The sequence below is a fragment of the Heliangelus exortis genome, chromosome 17 (assembly GCF_036169615.1).
Source record: "Heliangelus exortis chromosome 17, bHelExo1.hap1, whole genome shotgun sequence".
Lineage (NCBI taxonomy): Eukaryota > Metazoa > Chordata > Aves > Apodiformes > Trochilidae > Heliangelus > Heliangelus exortis.
In genome coordinates, this window is record NC_092438.1 from 3,850,669 (window position 1) to 3,867,942 (window position 17,274).

General features: G+C 41.4%; 1 protein-coding gene across 3 annotated transcripts; it reads right to left on the bottom strand.

The window, feature by feature from the left end:
* Positions 1-572: 572 nt before the first annotated feature.
* On the bottom strand, positions 573-17,116 carry NDE1 (nudE neurodevelopment protein 1). 3 transcript variants are annotated; one of them, XM_071761338.1, is made up of 9 exons: positions 14,100-14,183; positions 10,881-11,009; positions 9,980-10,133; positions 6,731-6,879; positions 6,267-6,403; positions 5,093-5,272; positions 4,236-4,327; positions 3,094-3,230; positions 573-2,006 (listed from the first exon to the last, which is right to left on the bottom strand). In XM_071761338.1, the coding sequence occupies exons 2-9, from the start codon at positions 10,964-10,966 to the stop codon at positions 1,913-1,915; spliced, it is 1,029 nt and encodes a 342-aa protein (XP_071617439.1). In that variant the 5' UTR covers positions 10,967-11,009; positions 14,100-14,183; the 3' UTR covers positions 573-1,912. The 3 variants fall into 3 exon arrangements, with proteins under 3 accessions (XP_071617439.1, XP_071617440.1, XP_071617441.1); XM_071761339.1 differs by lacking the exon at positions 14,100-14,183 and adding an exon at positions 16,985-17,116 and having other exon boundaries at positions 1,770-2,006; XM_071761340.1 differs by lacking the exon at positions 14,100-14,183 and adding an exon at positions 14,019-14,039 and having other exon boundaries at positions 1,770-2,006.
* Between the last annotated feature and the right edge of the window lie 158 nt (positions 17,117-17,274).

Below are 17,274 nucleotides of genomic sequence, written 5' to 3' on the forward strand. Positions count from 1 at the left end.
TAATCACATTAATAATATTAGCTGTAAAATCTATCATTCTAGCACAGCCATAACTGCCCAACTTTCTACCTTATCTCAGTGGTGTGTCTCAATCTGACTGCAAGCCAACTTGCCCACCAAACGGGTAAATTCTGGCAAGATAAGGAAAATGCAACTTGTCTCCACTGATCTTCCAGCTACACAGTCCATGTGCCAGCATGAATATCAAAGTAGCCAGATGCTTCTGCTCCTCATGGGTAAGAAAACATTGCCAGCTCCCTGCCTGAAAGAATAAAAATAATGTTAAAACAACCAGAGTTCAAGATTTTAAGAGAGAGAGGTGCCAATATGTAATGTTACTGTAAATGTTACAGTGCACTGTAAATCCCAGAGGCATCTTTAGCTGTGGTGGTATTTATATTCCCTAGAGTAGGAAATCACCAGAACAGATGTATGAAAATCTTTGCATATGACTCAACAGAACAATTTCTCTTTTGGCTTCATTATCAGAAATAGATTAAAAACTGGTACCAAACATCTGTGCATAAGCCACAGCGACAACTTGTAAAATAAATTTAAAATGAATCAACAACTAGCATTAAAAATAAGCTTTATTCTGCTCCTCAGTTAAGCCAACTTTGTAGATAGCCTGAATAATGGGAATGATCTGTGGTTATTCCCTGTTCCAGAGAAACAGACACATCAGTGACCATTTTCACACCATTTTCTTAACAAAAAAAAAATACTAAAAAACCCCAAACAGAACAAACCAAATCCAAAATAAACCAAAACAAATAGCCCAAACACATTTACACATTCTTTTCTCAAGTAAGGTCTTCCCAGTCCTTGCAAAAAAAAAAAAAAAATTGTTTAGTCATGATAATTTTTGGAGGTACAGGCTTCCATAAGTTACATTAATATTGCTGAGGGGACGTCTTCATTTAAAAAACATATAGGGGGAAAAATTATTTTAAAATAGTTCTCATATATGTTTGTCTAGTGTAAGGGACTTTCAGGTATAAAAAACCCACATTAGTAACAGCTGAAAGCATATTCTCATTAAAAAAAAAAAAAATCACTAATACACAAGGCACATTAATAAAGGGAGGCTTGGAAAGCAGTAAAACCCACATATTAAGATGTTAGAACTATGAATTTCATCAGGTGTCTTGCATCCTACAACAGCTGGGCTTTATGGGCCACAATATGGGAAAAAAAAAAAAAAAAAAAAAAAAAAAGTCAATATACTAGGCCAATGCAAAGTCTCCTCCCTTGCTGTTAGCTCTAGGATTTCCCAAGCACTCCAAGCACTAGGCATTCCTCACTCCTAATCATGACCTATTCCTAATGGCAAGTCATTGCTTACAAAACCACAGAGACCTACATATAGGTTTTATTGTTGAAGAGATTCTGACCAGCAAGCACCCCAAGAAGAGCTGAGCAGCTTCCCCACAGAAATACATCTTTAGCCACATAAAATCATTCCTCTAATTTGAGTGGCTGCAGAACACAACACCCATAATAGAAAGCCACTACAACCAGATTTTAAGCCAGAACACCATGGTACTGTATTAAAACCAAAAGCCAAAGCCTGAGGAGCTACATAGGGAATACTGTCTCTATCATAGGTAGAGGGACAATGGCTTTGACTGGCAGTGTCAAAAGAAGCAGCTTTCAAGGAGCTATTTACTTTTCAAGGAGCAACTGATGTAGGAAGCAATTTGAAGTCCTGCTTTGTGAGGCTGTATTACTTCACCACAGCAACTCTGCCAAGAGTCCAGACTGGGCAAGGCTACAGGAGGCCACTGCCAACTGCAGCTTCTTGTTCCATTCTCTCCTACACCTAGACTTGCTGCCTGACTGCTCACTGATATTCACTTTAAAACTAAGATTAAAATATTTTTTTTTCCTTTTCCAAAAACAACCAGGCTTTTCATAGCAGGATCTTGACAACACTCTGTGAGGGATGGTTCATTGGTCCTGAAATATTTGAAGGGCGAGTTCCAAAGTCCAGGCGTTTGACTAACCTGCAAATAAAAAAAAAAAAAGTTAGTGCACTTCTTGCCCAGTTTCACCATCTTTAGATTAATTGGACAGTTCTAGAGAACACAATTTAGCCTGAGAAATCTCCCAATAAAAGAATAACACTCTGAGCACTGGGTGAGCCCATTACTTAACTGGGCTGAGCTTCCCTCTGAGTAGTAAGAAACTTTTTTACAGGTGTTAGAATTTAAGTTCTAGCTACAGTCACAGATATATAATCAGCTGCATGAATATATAATGTATAGCCCATGAGGCTTTCCTGTAGAAGCTTTCACCCCAGACTGAGATAACAAGTACAATGTGGAGAAGTCCTTCCACACAACAACTTTGGGCATTGGATAACAGGACAAACCAGTATTCCCAGCACAAGGGTCTAAAAAAATTAACTCCAGGACAAACTGTACTATAGGCACGTAATACAGAGAATCTAAAGACTGTGAAGTACAAGACTCCATGGTTTAAGCAGACTGCAATTTGAGATAACCTTGCTGATTATTCTTCATTTGTTTAAAAAAAAAAACAAAACCAAAACCAAAATAATAATAATTTTAAAAATCAAGTTCAAGTGTTCAGACAAACTTAAAGTCTGAGTCAGGGAACTTTCCTGTCAGCTGCTCCTTGGAAAGACATCTTAGAAACCATAAAGAATTTAAATTGAGTGAAGCCATTATTTGCCTTTTTTTCCAGTTCTTCTACAAATGAGAACCTCAGCTGTGATAAGCCCCTACATGCCATAATGGTCCAGAGACATCACTTGTACAAGAAGATAAAGGATAAAACTAACTGAGCCAATAAGCAAGAGATCCTCTGTTGTATTTCACCCCACTTCAACACGGGGTTTATAACAAAATACATTTATAACAAAATACATGTATTTATAACAAAATACATTTGCTTTGAACTTGTGGTTTCAAAACTTGATTTCAGCTAGTTTTTCAATTTCAGCAACAACTGATATGAAACATCTCTTGAAAACAAATCTGCGTCTACCAAAACAATTTTTGTACAGCACCAATAACTAAGTTCTAACACCAAGGGTTCTAAGACACAACAGCAGAGACCAGCACTCACCCTGCATCACACAAAGGCTGGTGAGGGCTTGGGCGTGTTTCAAGCACATCTCTGTTCATGTACATGGACACTGAGGTTCTGTTTGGGCCTTGGTCATACACAAAGTTTCGGCAAGATGCAAGTTTGGACTCCAAAGCCTAATGTAAACACAGAGGAGACAAATGTTAGATATCACCTTTCTTTTTCACAAGATGGCATTGTGGCACACCAAAATTGCATCAACAGTGGTTTTTGTTTGTTTGCTTGTTGTGGTTTGTTCTTTTTGCTTTTGTTTCTTGGTTTTTTTTTTATTGTGGGCTTGGGTTTTTTTGTGTCTTTTAGAATTAGTTTTCTAGTAGAGGAATATGCTAGACCATGGTGCCACATGAGTTCTTTATTTTTGAAGAGACGAAGCCAGTCACCTCTTTAAAGCTGAATTTCTCTTTCAGTAGAGGAGGATAAGGAGTTGATGCTGTTCACCATCAGGAACACAAAATCTTTAGTTTTGTCAGGAAGATGTTGACACCTTTCTTGCATGCATCATTTTTTAGATTACTAAATGTTCATTTGAGCTAATATCCAAGTGTACATAATAGGCCATACACCTGAGGAAACTGAACTACAGATATGCTATTGTCCCCATACTTGCATCCCAGATCACTTCATTCACCTTTATTGCTGGGTTACTCCACAGCCATATCAGTTCTTCAGCTCAGACCATCAAAAAACATGTGTATCAGTACAACACTGGGGTATAAAAAATAACATCAGGCCTTGCTCAAAATACTACTGGACTCTTAAGGCAAACTTCACCAGAAGCACTCTGAACACCAGGCACCAGCCTGCCACCCTCTCTGCCTTTCATGGGAGCAGTTCCCTTCCTAATTTACTCATGTCCATTTGCACAAGCACTTCCAAAAATGTGTAGAGGAAATCTTATTCTCTTGTTGGTAACATCTTAGAAAGGCACAGTGGGGTCCATCTCTATCTGGGGGTTGATCAGAAACATACAAAGTTTAGACCCAACTTGAAGGCTACGCGTAGCTAACCTGGGGGCAGGAGACCCTTCCCATTCTCCCCTGACCAGCAGCACAAATAATGCTGGCTGCAGTTTCAGACAGCTCTACCTTTCAGACAGCATTGGTCAGCAGGTAATCACTCACCCCTACTTTTCGTAGCAAGTCTCCCACAATGTTAAGTGCAGATATTCTTGCAGCGGGTGTGAGAGGCGTTGCACAGTAACTGTCCTCAAGACCTGAAGGGCAGGTGAAAGAAGGATACACAGCACATTAAAAAAAAAAAATTGAAAACAAAACCAAAACACACATCCCCAACCAATAAAACCCATATTTTGACACTGGAACTCAAAAGACAGCTTGACATAACAGTGCAGGGAAACATCAATATCTTCACCTTTTTGCATCTCACCTCCATATCTTTCATATCCACTGGGAATATGAAGCATTGGCTTCCTGAGACATCTCAACTTACACTGTCCTAAGCTAAAGTCTCTAGGCATGCTGTGGCTTGGGTTTCTAGAGATCTGTTCTGACAGCCTACCCTGTATCTCTGTTGCTGCAGTGGGAACAGAGCTAAGGTGACTCGTCAGTGTCCTTCTGTTTCAGAGCAAAAAGCAACTCTCTCTCAAAGAGGACCTGCTCTCACAGAGAAGCAAATTCAAGTAATGTGAGTGTGTTATTAAAGAGGACAATGAAGTTTTTAAAAACTCCCCCCAACATCTATGGGACAGTTGTGAACTCACAGTAAAGACCCAACAGCTCATCATGTCCCTCACAATTATTATTATTGTTACTGGACATTGCAAGTCAAATAGAAATTAACAGCCTATGAACAACCCCCCAGAATCACAGTCTACGTATACCAAGACCATAGTGATTTGACTTAGGTGGTATTAAATGTAAAAACTCAACTATTATCCCTTCTTATTCCTCCTTTAGCCAGAAACTATAGAAAAATAAGAGCATCAAACAGTTTTTCTGTGCTGGTTAATGCCAGTCACCTCTTCTATATGTTGCAGGGGTGGGTATGCTGATGTTGGGTGCCCTGTGCACAGAGGGAGTTGAAGGCACAGATAAGGAAGCTTGAACTGCAGTGTCTGTTCTCTCAGTTTCCAGGGTAGCTCGCATCGGTGTTTTGGGCTTCTCCTGCTTTTGCTGCACTGCAAGCTCTTGTCGTAGATCTGTGAAGGAAATAACAAAACAAGCCTTTGGAGTATGTATCCACCAAGGTAAAACCAGGTGTTTTGCTCAAAAGGTGTTTTGTCTCCACTCTTGTGGAGATGAACTTACTTATCCTTGTAAAGATTACTCCTGGCCTATGTCCAAAATCTGGCCAATCACTAAAGGGTTTTCTAGGATTGTGACTGAAGATGCTTTTGCAATATTAGCTCAGTTGCTATTATCTTGCTTTGATTTTCATACCCTTTAACAAGGCTCCTTTTCAGGGAGGGAATTAACTCCATTTGAGGCAAGACAACTTGGCACACCTTGGCTACATTCCAGCTCCCTAACAGCTTGAGTTCCTATGTATTGTACTCCCTTGGTTTCCACATGAACGAAATGTGAGCTGAGGCCAGGTGCAAGCCACACCATTGTCTAGCCAAAGGATAGAGAGAGCTCTTCTGTCCCACAGCCTGGCTATAACTTAACTTATGGAAACTACTCAAGGACACAGAATCAGAGCAGATCTGAAAACAGAAGGTGTTCTTCCAGCTCCATAGTCTCTCTTTTCTTACCTAGCCTTACTGACAGACATCAAGAAGATAGCATATGAAGCTATTCAAAGGTAACCAGAAGTCAGCCACAGCCCTCCTGTTTTACTGCCCCATTAGTCTTTCATTGCCTCTTTTCACAGGCCAGAAAACAATCAGATTAATTGTTATTTAAGCTGACCTTCATGGCTTACAAAAAGTCAGACTAGCATATGCCTCAGCTGGACTGAGTCTTATACCCTTAAGGCCCCGAAGCATCACCACAGATAAGAAGAAATCTGGAGCAGATTTTTGCTTCTGTGAGCTGCTCTGGAACAAAGTCAGAGTTTAAGAGAACAGCCTTGAAATGTTCTAATTTGTTTCTACATTCCAGATAGCAGACTGAAAAGATATAAAGGAGCAGACTGAGGAGCTACAAGCCAGGAGGAGAGAGAGGCAAAGATACAAGTAATTTCTGTCTAACCTCTGGCTTCATCTTTCAGGCGCTGCACAGACTCCAGGAGGTTTTCTTTCTCATCCAGCTCACTCTCCAGAAAAGCATTTCTTTCAATAGCCTGGTTTAAACGCTGTTCAAAATCCTCCAGAGACATTATAGTGGCTCTGAAAGAGTGCACAAGATGTCACAACAGATCCCTTAAGCACAGAAGAACTCTCTCACAAGAAAGGAGAGAATCTTGGGGTTTTGTTCAGTTTCCTTTGTTTCATTATTATTTTTTATTGTAGATAAGATATGAAAGAGTGCAGTGGAGGGAGTGGAAGGGAAAAAAAAAAAATTATCACATTTCCCATCTGCCACAATGCTCTCATCTTCACAATCATCACCTAAGTGATGAGTTCAGAACATGAATGAGCACGGCATCACAAACAGCTCAGTGACACCATGTTCCTAGGACAGAACAGAAAGAAAAAGAAAAGAAGATGGCTCACCTTTTTGCTCTTTCCAAGTCATCATTTGCTTGCTCAAGTTCTCGAATGTATTTTTGAAGTTGATCTTTAACAGCTTTTGTCTGTGCCAAGTCATCTTCCAGTGCAGAGATTTGTCTGTATCCTTCTGAATGCTGAATCTCAATCTTTTCCTTATCCAATGCAAACCAAACAGTGTTTCAGGGACTTAGCAATGCACAGTCTGTCACTGTCTGAGCCCCTTTAGAGGCAGATGCTGTGAAGTTTTCTAAGAAACATTACCTTACATATGGTAAAATGCCATCAAAGCCAATTGCTCACAAATTTCTGGACTGCCAGCAGAGCTTTTCTTGTCACTACTTATCTAACAATGGTGCTGGGGAGCAGTTCCCAACCTCCATAGCACAAGGCTATTCCTCCCTCTCCCAGACAGCAAAACTCAGAATGATTTCTGAGTCCCAGAACTTTAGCAACATGCAAAGCAGGATGCAAGAGAATCCACTTATTTTCAACTCTAATAAAAAGTCAAGCAGTACTTAGAAATAAATAAATAAATATCTCCAAGTGTGACAGTTGCATACTTCTGTGGAATCAGCAGGATTCTCCACTGCCCCTGTGGTTTTATTAGTCCAAAGCAGGTTCAGAGTACTAGATCACAAAACACTGAGCAACATGCTTTGGATGTGAACTTAAACCAGACTGCCCCTTTATAGCATGTGCACATGGATACATTCAAGAGAGGCACAGGCAGGAATGAAGGCTTCTCCATCAAATACCTCTCTCCTGCTGCTGTGGCTATATTTGGAGTTAGCTCCAAGTCAAGTGACATGGAAAGCTTTACAGCACAATGTCTACTGCAACACTTTACCCTTCACCACCTTGCTATCTTGCACTCTAACATGCCAGAAATTTTTTTGGAACTCAAAAAGTGGTGTATAAAAAGCATTCCTGAAGCACCATCCCCATCCGAAGTTTAAACACAAAACACTTCAAGTCACTGAACACAAATGCATGCTCAGGAATTTGATAACCATGACATGTCACCTAGCCTGACTGATAATCTGGAGACAGATATTTTAGCACATGAAATGCATAGACAGGGAGAAGGAAGAGACATACCCATTCTGAATTAAGACATTCTTATTTGATTACATTGTGGTGACTCTGCTGTAATTCCAGTTCTCTGAAGCATCATTATATACTGGAGTTAAAAATCACTAGTTCTAAGAGGCAGAGTACTTTCACCTACCTTTTCAGGACTCTAAACAAATCATCCCAAGTATTATTTCCATTTATTTTTAGGTAGCATGAACTCTGTCTCCTGGCAGGGGGGAGCAAGCACACATATTAGGCTGGTAAGCTCAAAGGCACAAGCTGTGTGGGCCTGGCAAAGTTCACCAGCACTGACCTAGATGCAGACACCAACCTTTGATGGGCTCAGTTAACACTGATGCTCAATAGCTTCACAAGTTTAATGTTTTGCTCTTGAATTGATTCATATAAAGGACCAGAACTGTAAGATTTGAGTCTTTCATTTTAGCCAATTGTAATAAACTATCAGCTGATCTGGCCATCAATGGAGTCTCTGTTCCTTCACTGCAGGCTGTTACTACATTTTTTCAGGCTGCATGAATAGCCAATTGTTAAAAGGTTTGTTTCAAGCAGAATATGTTTTAATAAAGTTATCTACTGTGAAGAATAACTTAAGATTTTCTAAAATGTGTTTACCCTCAACGTTTTGAGGTTCTATGTTGTTTCCCACTACTTTCATTCTTAACTGCTTTGGCTGGCTCATTGACCCTGACTTTCATCCTAGATACTCTGAAGAAAAAAAATAGCCCACACCCTCCTCTTAAATTTATTTTTAAAAATGAACTACAGGTTCCATATGAACTATAGGAGACAAAGAGTATTTAATACTGCTAGGCTGCTAATACAAGATCAGTGCAACCTAGCAAATCCAATGAAGCAAGCCTTGAAGTTTTTCCTAACAAAACGCTGGAAGGGGGAAGAAATCACTAATTTGGTGCTAAAGAACAGGACATCTGCCTGGAATGGAAGAGCATTTTTGTTCCGTTTCCTTATGAGAGCAATTTGGAAAACATCTTAGACAAAAGGTATTGCAAAGCTGGATTAGTACTGTGATTATTCACTTATAAAAACACCCTTCGCTCCCATTAGTTTAATATTTCATCCAACTGACTTCAAGTGTAATTAAACTAATCTCTGCTTCCACAGGTATTGACCTAGCCCTAAGAAATGCAGTGTGGTGTTTCTTGAGTGACTATGCCTCCCCTTTAAGTAAAAGGAAAACAAAACCAAACTTTAAAAAGGCATTTCAATTTCAGGGACAATATTTTTCAGGTTTAAGAAAAGCCTACCAGTAACTCCTAAACCTGTCAGCCAGCACAGGGAACTAGCAGCATCCTTAATGACACTGCCACTAAAATAAAGCAGACTCGCCACTATTCATCCTCTAGATAGCTTCACTATTTCTAAAGTCACTCTGGTAAGAAGTTCCATCTCAGTTCCCTTATGTTGCATAATTATGAAAGTTAATGCTCTTCACCTGGTTCCTAGTTTCACAAAAGGCTAACCAAGCTTAAAAGAGCATAAATTATTTTTCCCTGGGTACAGAAGGATTCAGTAATAAAAACAGGACTGAAACTGTTTTATGTCTCTCAGTTCTACATGTTAACCACCAACTTCTGCTTCCAGGCTTATCTGGAATGCCAGATAACAAATACACAACAATTATAAAGAATTTTAAACTACTGAGTTTTTTTATGTAACGCAAGAACACAGCAGGAACATTTGTATTTTGATTGTTCTGCAACATTATCTGTGTCTGCACAATGCAGACTGCAAAAAAGCTGCAAACAAAAGCACTAAATAGATGGAAAAAGGAATAGAGTAGCAGCTCTGTTACATTCATGTTTACTCCCAAGAGTACTGCAAACAATTTCTTGTTTTTTGAGATGAACCATCTCAAATCTACCCTTACACATAGCTACAATCTGAGAATGGGGGTTCAGGAATATTTCCAAGGTACCCAGCACTCTCAAAGCAGACAGACTGGCATTTCTTCATTTTTCCAGTTTTTTTTTTTGTTTGTTTGGTTTTTGGTTTTTGGGTTTTTTTGCAGTTTTTCTGTTAGGTTTCTTTGTAATGCTGAAGGTCCCTGTCCACAAAGCAAGGGATCTGCAGATCTGCCTCATTCACCTTTGCATCACTTGGCACTTATGTATCACTTTATGCATCATCCACTCTTACCTTAACTGACTCCAGCTCCATCCGCAGACGATTGTTTTCTGACAGAAGATCTCTGTTTCTGGACTCTGTTTGCTGCAGCTGAGTCTCCAGTTCAGCTTCATATTCTCGACTCCCTTCTTGGAATTCACGCAATTCCTCCTGTGTATTCTCAGCACTAGAGAGCAATTCCAGCAACAGAACTCATCATAATTAATAAAATCTCTTGTATGTTAAAGGTAAAAAGCAATTACTGCCTTTTAACACAGAAGGCTCTATGCCCTTCTCCAACATAAATATTCAACAGGGAGGGCCATATGCAAATGTTTCCCCATCAAACATGGGAAGCCACACCATAGCAAACTGGTAAACAAACAAAAAAAAGCCCAAACAACCAGAAAAATCCCAGGCTGTCTTCACACTAGAGGTGCCGAGGATATCTGGAGTTTCTTTAAGCTTGTACATGGTTTATTGCTATCTGCATATTTAATCTGTTATTCAATTTATCAATTTTTTTTAATATCAACAAAGCCATTTTTTACTAGCAGCAAAAATTAAGAAAAAGAGAGAACAGTGGAAGGAAAAATGTTCTTGCATCTTACACAATTCTACTGAAGTAATCCTTTAGCAAGCTAAACAAGCAGCACTGAAAGGTCTAAGAAAGGACCCGGCAGTATTAACATCTAAAAAATTTGGATTTTTTTCACCCTTCACTGCATTCAGAATAACATTCTGAGTTAAAGGGAAGAGCAAAGTAGGTCCATTCTCTGCTGCTGCTGCTGTTTACACAGGAACATCGCTACTGCTGTCACTCAAAATAGCTGAGCCACCTTAGACAACACCACTCAAGGGAGAAAATTCCTCCTTTGAAAGCAGTATTATGCACCCTATTGAACAGCTTGGAAAAGTGAAGGCACTGCCTTACCACTGCTTGTATTTCATCGCCAACTCTTTCCAGTATCTGGTTTCCTCTTCCACTGAGCTGAAGTTATGTCCTGCCAAGTCTTCCATGATGAGTCCTCAAAGTTTAAAACTCCTGTTTCATTCTTTACACCTGGAAAAATTAAAGGATCAACAGTAAGAGTTAATGCAGTGAGCTACCCCAGTACTTTTTTGCTGCAGAGTAGTGCACTGCTCCTCCCAGGAAGTCACTGGACACCTCGAGATCAAAGTAAAGACCAGCCCTTGACAAAGCTCTGTCTGATGCACCACACATGGAAAGGAACCATTACTGATTAATCAGGTCCCTTCCCCAGTTCTCCCAAGGCTGTTGCATTGCCAGCAGTGTGGTGTAAGCCAGAGCAGAGCACCAAATCTCAGACTTTAGCCACAGCTGTGCCATTGAACACAGAACACAAACAGAGGAGGAGACACATCAGCCACAACTTGAGCTCCAATGACAGTACAATTAAGGTTGATTTCAATAACCCTAAAGACACTTATCATTAAAGATAAACTTCAAAGACACAGAGATAGAGTATTCAAGATTCTAATTTCCTGTGTTAACATTTCCAGGAACACCTAAGATTTTCCCGGACATAACTATTGGACACATGAAAAATTTCTCCCTAAGTCAACAGAGGGAAAGCTACCTGACTTCAAACCTGAAATATCACAATCCATGTGTGGCTGAGAGCCACAAATATATCTGAATAACTCAAAGAGCCACAGGAGAATTTAGCTCCAGAAATTCACAAAGTTGTGAGGCTAAAAGCTTCACAGAGGTTTCAGTGGGATACCACCTGGTTGGATTAGATATGCAGCTAAATTACAGCAACTCAGTGAGGACTCTAGACCATCCAGCTGTCCCTGTGTCAGCATAAACCCAGTCCCAGGATAGAGTTCCAAATGGGAATGACATATCACAGAGCCACAGGGGAATCAAGAACCTCAGGTTGGTCACACTCACTTGAAAAGTTAAGTATCTAGACACCACAATTAAATAAATGCCCTCTGATGTGCATGATGCATTCTCATAGACAGGTCAATAGCAAATAGCATTTTAATGAGTCAGTCTTGACAATGGAGAAACATCAAACCTAATGTTCTGGATAACTTGCCCATGTTTAACTCTGGGTGAGGCAAACATTCCACTGGACATTATAAATTTAATAGAAACCTAAATAGATCAAGGACAGTAAACAAAGGTGGTGTTGAACAACTCATAACAATGCAGAAAACTGCATTGCTGAAATTTAATGACTGAGGAAACACAGTTCTATCAAGTTTCAGCTCCAGATGTACAGAGCAAAACATTTCCTAGAGGTAATCCTGCTGCTATAAAGAGGAAAAATGCCTTCAAAGATCATTTAGATATCAGTCCTGCCTTTTACTCTTCTAATTCATGATACTCAGGAAATAGTGAAGTAGACCTCCTGAGCAGCACATCAAAAAAAAAATGTGCACACATAAAAAATTTGAGTATCTCCTGCACGTCTATTGGGAAAAATATTCATAGGCTGTGTTGAGATTTTCCCCTCCAAGAAGACCTATTGGGTTCCCTGTATACCTACACTACATCCTAGCTCATAGAGATTTTGAAACTAACCAAAGATGAAAGATACAAACCTTAACTGAAAAGAAAGTTTCAAGTTTTAGACAAAGTAGTAAAAACTTTTTCATTTTCTGAAATTTGCTTTAAAAAAACAAACAACAAACTTCTCACATAAATCTTTCTAAACTACCTGTAGAAAGGGTAGGGCTTTGACTTTTTGTTTTTCCAGTTTGTTCTCGAATATGGAAAAAACAAGGAGTGAAAGTCACAAGCACACACTGGCTGCACCTTACTAGTTTTTGCACACACAAAGCCAGAAGAGACATCCTGCCAGATTTACTGCCTGCAAGCAGAACAAGTACTGGTCATAGACATTACAAAGCCACTACATCATACAGGAAGTGGAAGCATTCATGGGTGGGGAATGGACTTCTGAAAGGAGAAAAATACCTCATCATAAAAGTTACAGGAAACAATTTCACACACGTGAAAGCAGAATTGCAAAATACTTAAGAAAATAACATTAAAAACCACACCCACCCACAAGGAAGGACCCTCAGTTTAGGAATCATAGTCCAAGTTCCCCAAATTCATGAAAGCCTCAACTTAATCTTTTTCACTCCTAGAATAAAGAATTCAAAACAACCCCTTACGCCTTTGTTTTGTTCTGGGTTTTTGTTTCGAGGTTTTGTTTTTGTTTTTTTGTTTTTTTGTTTTTTTTTTAACATGAGAATATTTTGGCTTGGTAAACAATGTTGCCCTATCTTTGTAGCAATGCCTCCGAGTCTGCCTCTGGGAAATTCATACTGTAATAAAATATTAGGAGTAAAACAGTTCTACTGAATTATCCACCACAGAGATAGGGAAGCTCCTTTTAGATTTTTTTTTCTAAACTGTAAACCAAGCCATACTCCTTCTTTGCTTCTGAAAAGTAGTTTTACCATTCCATGAAAACTACATTTTCTTTAAATAGTCGCCTTGCAAGAGTCTTTCTGTTACATAAAAGGCAGTCTTGTTTAAGCAATACAATAGGAAATCACCATAAGAGAGAAAGACAAGAAAAGGTCATCAGAGTGCCAGGATTACTACAGAATCCCCCAGCTAGCACAGAAAAGCACATCTTCTCAGGCTCTTCTCTATCAAAAGGATTAATTCAGCAAAGCCCTCAGCTTTTCAGATCCCGGTCCAGCAGCAAGAGTTTCGAGTTCCCAGCGACTCCGAAAAAAATTCCGCAAAGTTTTCTCTCCTGAAATACCTGACCTTGATGCTTCCAACTGAAAGCCAAGGGGTCAGCGGGGCTCCGGGGCTTCCCATTCCCATTCGGAGCACGAAGCCCGGAGGGAGCGAAGCCAGCAGGCAAAGTTCCCACGCACCCCTCCCCACCAGCAACCGCGAGAAGAAGTGTGGAAGTGTCTAAGCAGCAAGAGATTCAGGTTCACACGAAAGGACGAGGGAAGGAGCGGGGGGCCCGCACACACGCGGGATCCCAGCTCCCCATCCCCTTCCCTCCCCTACCCAGCCCCCGTTACCACCGCAGGATGAGGGGCACGAGGAGGGGCTGCGTCGTACCGAAACTCCCATCCCCGGGAGGCAACGACGCCCTCAAGAGAAAAAAAAGACAGAGACAGAGAAAGATCCCAGGAGACGAACCCCAGACGCTGCCTCCCCGCTCCCTCGCCGCCGCAGGACCCGGCAGCTCCGCGCCGGCAGCCGCCGCTCCCCTCGGCCGGGCCCATCCCGGGCGCCCCATTGGCTGCTGGTCACGTGCCGCGAGCGGCTCCGCCAATCAGCGCCGCCAGAAGGCGCCTGCTGGAAGGTTTGGAAACTTCGGTTACTTTCAAAAGGCGCCGGGGCGGCCCCCGCTCCCCCCGTTCCTCCGCTGCGGGTCCCGGCATTCGGCCCTGGGCCTCGTGAAGCGGGGAGAAATCACCCCTGCTCAGCCCTGGCACGCCTCAACCACGCTAAACACTGTCACCGGTGTTTCCTGAGGCACAGCGAGCAAAAGGACCTGCACCTTCCACGAGGTGAAAGGGATAAATCGGCATTTGCCAGCGGGCTGTATTAAATACACCTTCTCCCCTGAAGGAGGAAATGCTAAAGCATTCAGTACTCTTTATTCTTATTCCAAGGGCCTCTTCTGAAAGAGCAAGCAGTAATCATAATCGTCTAATGTCCAACAACGTTTTTACCCAGAAGTTCCCCTTTTCATAAGCTCCTGTGTCCCTGTCGCAAGGACCAAGCCGTGTACGAAATGCCGGGGACACGCATCCACATCTCCACACGGTGTCATCACTCCAGAAAACACGACACAAGCATCCGGAGGGGGAAAGAGCCGCAGCACTGGGACGGGGCTGCCGCTCGGTGGGGCCAAGCAACGGTTCCGTGGGCGTGGGACCAGCGCGGAGGGGCGTGAGGTGGGCAGAGCCCTTCCCAAGCACCGGAGGCGCGTTCCTACCCAACAGCGTACACAAACACTCGGTCATCAGGCGTGTCTGGCAGTTGTTTCCCGAATCAAAACCCAAAACAAACCAACAAATTACCCCATAGGGATGGATTACGCTCCATCCCACGCGGGTACAGCCACATGTCACCCAGTATCACTTCCCACCCGGGCAGCACCTCCCACGGACTGCTGGGGGCCAGGAACACGCACGCAGAGGCCCCGAGCCCAGTTTCATTCGCTGCTGGGATGCGATACCGGGCCTGAAGCTGGGGCTGATCTTCCCTGTCTAAACTGGGAATGTGCTGTCTCCCAAAGACTCAGTAGAAGGCAGCTGGGACAGTAACCAAGGACGGACACCGGAAGAATATTCTACCAAGAGACATTTACCCATAGCTAAGACAATCTTAATTGAAAAGAGAAAGCAAAACAATTACATTTTCAGGTCAGGTGTTCAGCGAAATAATAAATATCTTGTGAGGTCAGATGTTCAGCAGAACAAACTACTATACAACTCAGAATAGAAAATTAAATTAAGCATTTTAAAAATTGGGTTACTAGGATTTGCAGTTCTGTCATTACTCAGTAAAGTTTTTATTATCTATCACATTATGTCCCCACTATCTAAAAAACAAATATACATTGTAAGTTTGTGCCAAAGAACATTTTACTTCGCCTCTTTGAACAAATCTTTCAGGATCCTGTGAGTACAAAGATGATATCTCATCTTGATATACTTGTAAAACACAACAAAATTCCTCACATTTAAGAGGTAGCTGTTTAGACTCTTATCCAGTTTCAAAACACTGTAACACCACCCTAAGAAATGCCAGAGGCTCACAGGCATTACTATCCACAAGCAATTAATTTTATTAAAAGGTTATTGTAATTACTATCACTGCCTGGTTTGCAAGAAGAATGAGAACATTTGCCTCATTTAAAATTAGCAAAGGAGAAGATGAAATGAATGTATGCATTTATTTTTAGTTTACTGATTAATAAATGGCAGATTTTTTGTGGGACTAAGATTCATGTGCTGGCTATTTTAATGAGAATCACACATTGATTCTTCCATGAAAGTTTAAGTGAGAAAAATGTGTATTACTGTTGCTATTCATAACAAGACACAGCAAACATATGTATTAGAATACCATATGCAAATATTGCTATTACTATATTTAACTTGCTGTCACTGCAAGTATTTAACATCAATTAAGCCTATTTCCTATTTCTGTCTTTTAAAGATGTTATATAATTCTCTGCAGTCTGAATTTAAAAATGGATTTGCATATGCTTAAGCAAGAAATAGATTCTCACTACTTTAAAACCCCTTTGATATCCTGAACTGACAAATGTTTGATGAAACTGTCAAATGCTGATTAATAGCTCTGGTTTGTTAAGCAAAGCAAAACTCTAACACCTCTTAAGGCCTTGATACACAACAGCATTGCACCCTGAGAGAACCATGTCACTAGCAGAGGGAGTCCATGAGACTCAGCTATCTGCAAACAAGGATCAAGCCCAGCCTGGATAATAGGGCCCAGACTTCTGAGCAAACTGTTAAACTCTGAGATGGAAATGTCTGCAGAAAGACAAGAAAGGTAAAGTTACAAAGAGAGGCAGGGTTGTTGAGACAAGGATTTTCAGTAGTATAAGGATTCAAGAGGAGAAGTATCAATGTGCAAAGTTATAATATTCCAAAGTGAATAAAACCCAACAATCTTCAGTGGGTTGTCAGTGTTACTTCCATCAACAGACCCTGCCAATTACACCTTACTAAAACTGAGGTAGCACTGGAAGCCCACTCTTGATGCTTGTTTGCCCAGCAGGCCTCAGGTGTGTTATCAGGGGATGAGGAGCACACTAATGCCTAATTCAATGGCTTGATAGAAGCTTGTACTTGTTAGGGAGTAACTGCTTTGTATTGGGGAATTTCCTTATACACAGCTAACGTGACAATGGGAGCAATACTGAGAACTGACACTTCAGTTAAAATAAGCAACCAGCAGATTTCTGATTTTTTTTGTGTGTGTACGCAGGAAAGAAAGTTCTAAACGAAAGCTTAAATTCTGTGCAAAGTGTCAAAAATTATTACCTAATATTGAACACCGTGGCAACTTTCTCCGCAGGACTTTCCGGGGCAGGCTCCTGCCGCTCTGCCCGGCCCTGCGGGCCAGGGCTCAGGTGTGTCTGGACTGGGACTCCCCATCTCGGAAAGGTGGGGGGAGGTCTCGCTGTGAGGGGGAACAGAACCGCTCCTCAGCGGTCCCGCTGGCGAGGGCACCGGGTGTTGTTAAACGCGGCCTCCTCAGTCCCCTCAGGTGCCGCCCTCATCCCCTCAGAGCCGCCTCAGCAACGTTCCAGCTGGGATCGGGCTCTCCCGCA